This window comes from Cervus elaphus, chromosome 4 (assembly GCF_910594005.1).
Source record: "Cervus elaphus chromosome 4, mCerEla1.1, whole genome shotgun sequence".
NCBI classification, from domain to species: domain Eukaryota; kingdom Metazoa; phylum Chordata; class Mammalia; order Artiodactyla; family Cervidae; genus Cervus; species Cervus elaphus.
The window spans coordinates 51,850,910-51,860,816 of NC_057818.1; the positions used below are offsets into that span (position 1 = coordinate 51,850,910).

A 9,907-nucleotide genomic window follows, 5' to 3' on the forward strand; every position below is an offset into this window, starting at 1 on the left:
ACAAAATTAGCTAAGTTTTGCATAATTAATTAAATACATTGTTCTACAGGCTCTGAAAGGAGACTACATCCTCATTATTTGCATTCATTACACACCCACTTCCAGTGAAATTACAAGGGAAGATGTAGAGGTGTTGAGGGTCACTTAGAGTGCTCATCTGGGGAGCTGGGGTCACATCTGCAGACTCCGACTGGGAGGAGACCCTACACAGGTGGGACCCTGCATTCTCTGTCCTGACACCGTTGATTGTCTGGGACAGCATCATCTTCTCAGTGATCCGTAAACTCTGCTCATCGATTCACTGACCATTGGATGCATGTCCCCATATCACTTGGTCTGTTTGCACCCAGATTGGAAGGCTCATGGGATTTCTAAGAGGGAGCGAGTGACTACCAAAGAGTATGACCTTTGTCTGTGGTTCCTGATCATCTGGACTGGTGCCTCTGTCCATGGAATTCTCCAGGCAAGAATACTGGAGTGGGTTGCCATTTCCTCCTCCAGGGGATCTTCCTGACCCAGGGATCAAACCTGCATCCCTTAGTCTCCTGCATCAGCATTGGCTGGCAGGTTCTTTAGTTCTTTACCACTAGCCCCACCTGAGAAGCCCCTAGAGAGGGTAGAGGATACATCAAACGTGAGGACAAGTCCAGTTCTTCGATTCGTCCCATCTAAGAGCTCCTTGGGATGAGCCTTCCATCTCAGGGTCCAAAACCAGCCTCCTCTCTGCTGTGGTTTTCTACTCCTAATGTGCTTGTCTGAGATTGACCTGGGTAGCTATATAATCAAGGTCCATGTCTAAAGCACTGGAGTCCTTAGTGTGGGAGGCTGGCTGTCTCCATATTGGGCAGGTCTGAGGAGAACCTGCTTCTCAAGTAAGATGTGTTCTTCCTCACTGTTAAATTACTTAAACAGGGTCGAAGAAAATCTGGAGCTGAAGTAAAAGAACTGAAAACAATAACTTAGAAGGGAGACTCCTCATCACATTTGAGCAGGTAGAGGAAAGAATCAGTAAACATGAAGATAGGAAAAAAAGAAGTTATTCAGACTGGGGAGTAGAAAGGAAAAAAATTGATGAATACTGACTCCAGGCAAAGTATTATGCAGAACTCCATCAAGTGGACAAACACATGCAGTGTGGCAGTTCTTGAAGTAGAAGAGAGAGAAAAATGCAATGAAAAAAGATATAAAAATGTAATGGTTTAAAACTTCCCAAACTAGATGAGATCACATACTAGAGATGGTTAAGGAACTCCAAAAAAGGATAACTCAAGATATAGATATTGTGACACATTATAGTCAAATTGTTGAAAGACCGAGGGAAAGAGGAAGTGAAAAACGCAGCAGGAGAGAAGTGACTTATCACGTACGGTGGATCTTCAATAAGGTGAAAAGCAAATTTCACATCAGAGGCCAGGGCCAGAAGGTACTGAGATGCCTGATTTAAGTCGTATAAAGAAGACTGTCAACCAGGAAAGCAATGTACAGAGAAACTCTCCTTCAATGAAGCTCAAATTTGGACTTTCCCAGATAAACAACAGTCGAGGGAGTTTATTCCTTGGAGACATGGCATATATGAAATGTAAAAGGAATCCTTTAAGATGACTGAACAAACATTACACTGTAACACAGAGCCATAGGAATACATGAAGAACAGTGGTCAAAGGGACACGGTAGGTAGCTATCTTATTTAAGCTAGTATTATTGTCTTTTATGCAATCGCTTATTTTTGTTTTTTATTTCAAAGGTATTGCATGAAACAATATTTATAAATTTATACAATCAGCATACATTGTATATGGATGGCTGAAATATATGACAATAAGTGTACAGAATGGGGGGAATGGAGATGTATAGGAGCACACTGTATTATACATCATAGAATCTAGTTGGTATGTCAACTCGATAGATATATGTTTAGGATATAACTGTCATCTTCAAGTTAGGCACTAAGAAAAGAACTGGAATACATTGGAAAGTGGAAGAATAGAATCAAAATGACACATATGAAAGGAAATCACCTAAATCCCAAACAGGAAGTAATAGAGGAATTAATGAATAAAGCATGGAGGACATATGGCAAGTAGCTAGATGGCAGAAGCTCTTTCTTATCAGGAAGTATTTGAATGATAGGTAGCCTCAACCTTCAAATTAAAGGCAGAGATTGACAGAATGGATAAAAATTATAACCCTCTCTTTACTCTCTTCAAGAGACTCACTTTAGATACAAAGACATAGAAGGTTGAAGTGAGGAAAAAGATATTTTATGCAAATAGTCAAGAAAGGAGAATTGTGGTGGCTGTATGAGTGTCTGATATAATCACCTCTAAGCCAAAAAAGCCTGCAGGAGACATTAGGACCTTACATATCAAGAAGAGTTTCCATCCATCAAGGAAATCAAACAATTATAAGCATTATGCACCTAACACCACCAGAGTTGTGAATCAAAAATGGACAGGATTGAGGGGAGAAAGAGCTCTGCCATAACAGTGACACTACAACACCCCACTTTCAATAATGGACACAGCATCCGAGAGAATGTCAGTGAGAAACTAGGGAACATGACAGCACTGTAAGCAGAGACCTAACCGACCAACAGGCAACACAGAATCATGGGAGTTTACGTTTCGCAAATCACAGTCCTCAAGGCCCCCATCTCTCACCACACATGACCACCGCCCATCCTGTGAGGAAATGGTGTTGCTTCCACTGTAGAGACGACGGTGCAACTAAGAAAGACAAGTGGAGGGACCTGGAGTTGAATGTGACAGCAAGCCTGTAATCACAACAGTGCAAACCAACACACTGAACACTTACTGCCTGAAGACACATCTGCTGTGATTCCCACCTTCACTGAAGTGCGTATTCACAAAGCTCTACAAAGTGCCTCATAAACACCATTGTACACACAAGAAAAAGGAGATTTAGGCTTCATGACTCACTGGGGCTTCCCAGGTGGCACTAGTGGTAAAGAACCCGCCTGACCAACAGGAGACACGGATTCAGTCCCTGGGTGGGGAAGATCCCCTGGAGGAGGACACGGCAACCCCTGCAGTGGAAGGTGGAGTCTTAACCACTGACTGCCCAGGAAGTCCCAGGTACTGACTTTAGTGCTGCTTCCAATGGTCTTGGGAACAAGGCTTCACAGCAGAGGGCCAGGAGAAATCAGGGGATGAGGAGGGGAGAGACAGCACACATTCCAATTGCTTGAAGTGAAGGAAATGAGATGATAGGCTAATTCCTGGTGGAATTAATAAAGGAAGATTATCCAGGTTAAAATGGTCTTCACTGGTGGCTTATATGGAAAACAGTGCCTGCACTGAAGTAGACAAGGTGCGATCCTTGGGTCAGGACGATCCCTTGGAGTAGTGAATGGCAACCCACTCCAGGATTCATTCCTGGGAAATCCCATGGACAAAGTGAGCTCAAGTCCGTGGTGTCACAAAGAGTTGGACACCACTGAATGACTAACACAGGAGGCAATGATGGTTACTCACAGGTCACACTCAGCCTGTGCAGGTCACTTTTTCTGGAGTTCCCCCTGTTGGAGACCTCACACTGATAATCCCCGGCGTCCTTTCTGCTGACGGGGTCTATGGTGAGGGTGCTATTGTCCAGGGACAGTGTCATCCCCATTGTGAGGAGGAGACTCTGGCCTTCGAAGAACCAGCGTATGGAGACCCCAGTCTCATCTGTGAGGCAGGTCAGGACCACGGGACCCTCATGTTCTGCGACTGTGGTGTTGCTGGCTTGGAGGGAGGGCCGTGCCACTGGGTCTGTGGAGAGACAGAGGGGTGACTGCTGAGAGTGGGTCAGGGGCCTGGGCCATGCTCCCTCCTCAGTCTCGGGGCCCAGTGACCTCTGTACAGGCGCCTGTAAGGAAGGCCCTGGGTCTCTGACAGGTGACAATGGGAGAGATGATCGCACATCTCCTCTGACCCCCAGATCACACCAGGGCGACCCCTGCCTGGTTGCTGGGACAACACTCTAATATTGGACAGCTCTGCAGTATCAGCCTTGGGAACCTTGATTTTCTGACTGTGGGGCTATCCAGGCCAATCAGGGAGTGTAGGATCTGAGAGTACATGTTATGACGGGAATAAAGAGAACCTGGGCCTCACACTGACAAGCCGGGAGCACTGTGTGGCTGGGTTAGAGGCTGTGTGGCAGGAAAGATTGAGGTTTCCCTCTGGATGGTAAGAGGAATCTAAGGGGGAAGTGGTGGGGTGTCCACATCATTTGGAGCAAAAGAGCATAAAGCCACACATGGTGCAATCAGAGGGAAGGGAAGTTCCTGGTCTGTATTAGGGCCCCTGAGTTCTGAGCTGTTCATACACTTGTCTGAAAATTTTGCAATCATTACCCTTCATGCTCACTCATTGTGAGCCTGAAATATTAGTTTGTTTCTCCTATCATATTCTGGTGATCCTCAGGCACCAAGAGAGAGCAGCCCATCCCCTCCGTGTCTTTATTCAAGGTGGACCTGCCTGGACGTGCCTGGGACAGGAAGTCATGTCCATTCTGGGTGTCCAGGGGTGACGGCCCATGTACTCAGACCTGAGAGGGATGGGTACGGCCTGGCCTCTGCACTGTAGATTCAGCCAGTCGGCCTGGACCACACAAGCACAGAGGACCTGCAGGGTGAATGGGTCACTGTGGCGGACACTCACTGGGTTCCGGGCTTCACACACTTAGGGTTCTGTGTCTTTCCTTGTCATAGTGACCACAGTGAGAATCCTGCTGTCCTCACACAGCTCCAGCCTGGTGCTGCTGGAGAGGCTCTGACTGTTGATCTACCACATGTAGGAGCTGTTCTGAGTCTCAGATCCACATGTTAACACCACAGTGTTCTTGTGCTCCCAGGGGTTGGAGTTATTGCTGGTGATGACGGGTGTGGGTAGCACCACAGTGGAAATAACAGAGAGTACAGACCCCTGAGTTTCTCTGGTGGCTCAGACAGTAAAGAATCTGCCTGCCAGTGCAGGAGACCTGGGTTCAATCCCTGGGTCAGAAAGATCCCCTGGAGGTGGAAATTGCCACCCAGTCCATATTCTTGCCTACAGAATTCCATGGATAGAGGAGCCTGGTGGGCTATAGTCCACTGGGTAGGAAAGAGTCGGACATGATTGAACGACTAACACTCTCACTTTCTTTATACCTTTCGCTCCTCTAAAAGCATCTTTAAACAAAACTGGCATCCTTCGCCTCTCAGCCAGACAGAGTCTTTAAAGAATAAGGCAGGTTTGTGTATGGCAAGACAAATGCATGGCGATCTGAGCTCAGAGAGTGTGAGGCCACCTGCTGCTCTATGTCTGGGAGAAGCACAGACTTCCTCGGGGGTTGATTGTGCAGCAGCGTTTAGTGGTGGACAGAACTGGGTGGGATTCAGAGACCACCTGGCATCTCTCCTGGTTTTCACAATCCAGTCTAAGGAGAGAGCTCCCTCGGCTGCACCCTGGGGGACGAGGAGCTGCCAGGAGTGTCTTCCTTCCTCCGTTCCTCTCTGGGGTTGCGGAGATTTCTCTGGAGTCTCCAAGTCCCCCAGGGCATCTGGCTGATTCCTCGGCACCTTGTGCCTGTGTGATCTCCGTGCTGAGTCTCAGGAGCAGGACCAGGCTGTGCCCCTGCGCACAGGTGGCTCTTGGGGCTGAGCCCTGGCTGGTGCCAAGCTCAGGAGCCTAGGGATGTGGCGCAGGCTTCCCAGTGTCACTGGAGGCAGGAGCCCTGGGACAGAGTCTGGGAGGGGCTTCCTGGGACTGAGCTTGTCTGTGAGGATCCCTGGGGGCCCAAAGGCCAGGGCCTTCCCTGAGTCCTATAGGGTCTTCCTCAGGGTCATGGTCGCAGGGAGGGACCCAGGGGCTGGACTGAGAGTGCTCTCCCTCTGCTGAATTCCTCCATCAGACCATCCTTCTTTCTACACAGTGTCTGCAGGAAAGCATTTCTGACCCTTTGGAGTTTGTCTTCACTGTGTGTGTCCTGCACTGAATGTTCAAACCCCAACACGAGAAATAATGCAGAGGGGGATGAAAGCAACATCCGGGTCTGTCAGAGCAGAATTCACCCCTCCACAAGACCCCGAGGTCAGAGAGGAAGTACTCACGGTGTACGTGGAGGTGTCCAGTCTGTCTTTCTGTCAGTAAATCATTCTTTAAAATGAGCAGGGTGTAGGATCCTGTGTCTTTCTGGGTGACGTGCTGGATCAGCAGGGTTCCATTGGGGTAAAGTGTCTCCCGACCGTTGTGTGCAGGCCCTTTGGTAGTTACATTAGTGTCTGCTCTATATGATGCAATCAGCTGCCTGTTTTCTACCCTTTCTCCGCTGTACCAGGTATAGCCTAAAGGATTCCCTGTCACGTTGTGGGCAAGTAGAAGAACGTCTGTCCCTTCTGCAGCAAGGGGGGGCACCACTTCAATAGTGAGCTGGGCAGTGGTGGGCGGGGTCCCGAAGGTTAAGAGTGAGACTAGGAGGGAAGAAAGAGAAATCAGTTAATGTTCTGACCTGTGTGTTGCGGTGGGAATGGTGCCCTGGGTCCTGAGCAGGTCTCTTCATCCCTCAGCCTTGGTGTGTGTGTGTATGTGTGTGCATGTGTTTGCATGTGTGTGAACATGTGTGTAAGTGTACCTGGGTATATGTATGTGTGTGTGTTTGTGTGTGTCCTCCTGGTTCAAGGTCAGCAGCATGACCCCCATCACTTCAGCCCCTCTGGGCTCTGTATTTCCTCTGTTTCCCCAGCTGTCCCCCGGCTCACTCCCTTGCTGCCCTCACACGCCTGCTCACACTCAGGGGCCTCTTGGGAGCTGCCCCTTCCACCTGACCACCTGCTCGAAAGACCCTCCGTGTTCACTTGCTGACCCTTCCCTGTCTGGTTCCTGCATGATGCCTGTCAGCACCTGTCAGCATATTCTAGATCTCTCTGCTTGTCTGTCTTCCTCCCCACAGAGTGTGGGCTTCATGAGGGCAGGGGCTTGTCTGATCCTGGTTGTAACCCAGGGCCTGGACCAGGTTCTACATATTAATTCCTGGAGGTGAAGGAAAGAGTGTTCCCAGGAATTCCACAGCCTGGTGGTCTGTCAGTTTCTAAGGGTGCCGGGTAAGAACCATGTTTGCTGTCTTGGTTACGTATTTATCTGTAGTGACACCCAGATATAAATCATTGTTACTGGCATCAGTTTTCAACAATTTCTATTCAGTGAAGAATAACTTGTAAAACCTACACCATCTGAGGTCTTCCTGCCCCTCACCAACTCTAGTTCATGGAGAGCCTCCTGGGGCTGAGCCCCCGACCCTCCCTGCTCCCCACCCTCTGCCCTCAGGTCTGAACAGAAGTCCTCTGTCTCCTCTCAGAGCCCCGTCTCCCTCAGAGACCAGCCAGTCTCTTGTTCTCCAGTCTCTGCCCACTCCTTGAAAACTGTCCCCTCTCACCTGCCAGCAGGAGCCTGTTCCAGGGGACACGCCTCCTGCTTGCAGGACCTGAAGGGGGCTCCATGGGGCCTGCTGTGTGCTGGTCCCTCTCTCTGTGAGGAGAACTTCCGGTCCAGAAACGCTCACAGGCCCTGCAGTCGCTGTGTGAGCTCTGCTGTCCTTCCCGCTCTGTGCTGGGCCTCCTCCCGGGGCAGGAGCACTTGGCGGGGTCACGTGGCCTGGGGGCGGGGCCTCTGCGCAGGCCCCTCCCACTCCCTCCCCGCTCATCCTTCCCTCCCTAGTGGCCCCGCCCCCTTCCCCTTCTGTCTGTGTTTCTATTCCCTGAGCTCTGCTGAGTCCTGTCTTCTAGAGCAGTGATTCTCCACCCACACACACACATCTACACACACCCCTACACACACACCCCCATACACACACATACCTACACACACACCTACATATACACACCTATACATACACACACCCTTGTCTGGAAAAGCACAGCCTTGGGGTGTCCGGGTCCGGGGCCCCCATGATCTGGATCAGATACACATCAGCCTCCCGACTGCCTTCTGTCATCCCCTTCTGACTTTTCCCTTCAGAGCAGGAGCCTGGGGGTGGTGGGGGCAGGTGCATGAGGAACTCTTGTCACCCACAGTGAGTGGGAAACTCCTGTGGACCTTCATGAAGACTGCGAACCCCCAGGTGACACCTTAGAAATGCTGTTTCAGCAGATGCGCAGGTCACACGCTTGCCCAGCCTGCCTGAGACCCCAGAACCCCGGTTAGGCTGCCCCACCCACCCCAGTGTTGGCCTTTGCTGTGTTTTGCTCTGGGGTCTCAGCACCACACACAGACCCAGGGGTTTCCAAATTTTGCTGGTAATTGTTCCTGTGAGACAGAAACCCAGCTGGATGCTCAGGGTCTTCCTGTTGTTTTCAAATATCTGAGAAGATTGCATTTACTCCCTGCAGGAAGGACACACTGACTCTGGAGGAGAGAAAGGGGTCAGCTGAGGGATGATGGTAGGGGCCTGACCTCCACCTTAGCTTGTCACCAGCCTGGCGTCTGTTTTCAGGGACAGAGACCCAGACCCCGGTGTCAGGAGGAGCTGCAGTTCCCAGGTGAGAAGGAAAGGTTTCCTGTGTGTCCTGGGAAGAGAGTAACCTGGTGCTGGGGGGTGGGCTGACTGTGGGCTCCCTGGTCCTTCGGGTAAGTTCCAGGAGACTCTTCCTCTCCGTTTCTGTTGCCTGAGCCTTGGTTCAGAACTATGCAGGTTCTCCTTGCAATTATAGGGCCTCCTCTATCACCCTGGCTGATTTTTCTGTGGTCACTGTGATCTTTCCCATGGGTGGTTCCAGGCAGGGATGGGAGCTGGCATGGGTGCCCATAGGCCCCTAGAAGGCTGGGCACATAGAAGCGGCACTGAGGGTCTGTGAGAGGAGGGCCCCCTGGGGTCTAACGCCTGATGATCTGAGGTGGAGCTGATGGAAGAATGACAGATATAAGTGCACAATAATTGTAATGTGCTTGAATTGTCCCCAAACCATCCCCACCCCTCCGCATTTGTCTTCCATGAAACCAGTCCCTGGTGCCCTTAAGGGTGGGGACCGCTGTTTAGAGGGAGGGATGGAAATCAGGCTCCTTCTCCACCTCCTTAGCCAGAGCAAAGGTCACCTGTCAATTTTCTGTGTGGCCCCATATCGCCCCCTGGAGGTCATGAGCAGACCAGAGGACAATATTAGGGGCTGCACAGGGGTGCAAACGCCAAAGGGTGTGAACTGGCTCTGCGCCCTGGGCAGAGGGGGGCACTGACCTCCAGACTGAGGGGCTGTCAGCCAGGGCCCAGGTCACTGTGGGTCCCCAGGCTTCCTGACTCCATCGCAGAGCAGGGTGAGCCCAGGGAGATGATGGGCGTTATCCAGTGTGAGGAGAACCATCCATCCAGGTGGACGTGTGCTCAGGAGGAGCTCTCAGTCCCTGAGACTTCAAAGGAAGGGCCGGTGGAGGCGGGTGGTCTCTGGGGCTTTGGGGAGAGGGTGGCGGCCTGTGGGCTGGACCCCAGAAGGCCCTGTTCTTGCCCCTCTCACAGCACTGGGGCTGCCCTCAAGTCGTCTGTTTCCCCATCAGTGGTCTGTTCTTGGCCTCCCCACGGTGCCAGGACCTGGGGCAGCTCCACCTGGAGACTCCATCACACAGGCTATCTTGTCAGGGGATGCAAGACTCCCCTGGGACCCCAGCCCCTCTGAGATGGAGCAACTGCAGAAGCTGGGCTCCCCTCTTCGATGCTCTGGAAGTTCCCCATCTTGCCTCAGCTGCTTGGAGAGGCTGAGATGTCTCCAGGGACCAGACCCAGGTATCCCCACAGATCAGGGACTTTGGGATAAGGAGCTGCTTCCAGATTCTCGTGAGTTCATGTTGGGCTCCCCTCTCCCCTGTGGTGACTCCTGACAGGATGGAAGATCGGGAGTTTGAACCAGGTCAGGTCTCCGTGAGAAGGGTAAGTACTC

The 9,907-nt window shown here is 51.2% G+C and overlaps 1 protein-coding gene across 7 annotated transcripts in view; it reads right to left on the bottom strand.

Moving 5' to 3' along the window:
• The window catches only part of LOC122692109 (carcinoembryonic antigen-related cell adhesion molecule 3-like), a 32,103-nt gene extending 24,518 nt beyond the window's left edge, over positions 1 to 7,585 (bottom strand). For 4 of the 7 annotated variants that reach the window (XM_043899321.1, XM_043899319.1, XM_043899323.1 and 1 more), the window contains exons 1-2: positions 7,420 to 7,585; positions 6,098 to 6,457 (exon numbers count right to left, since the gene is read on the bottom strand). In XM_043899321.1, coding sequence (XP_043755256.1) covers positions 6,098 to 6,457; positions 7,420 to 7,483 — 424 coding nt within the window. In that variant the 5' untranslated portion in view covers positions 7,484 to 7,585. Of the gene's footprint in view, positions 1 to 3,494; positions 3,774 to 6,097; positions 6,458 to 7,419 lie in introns of all 7 variants that reach the window. The other 3 variants (XM_043899324.1, XM_043899325.1, XM_043899326.1) reach the window with 1 other exon arrangement.
• Positions 7,586 to 9,907: the final 2,322 nt, after the last annotated feature.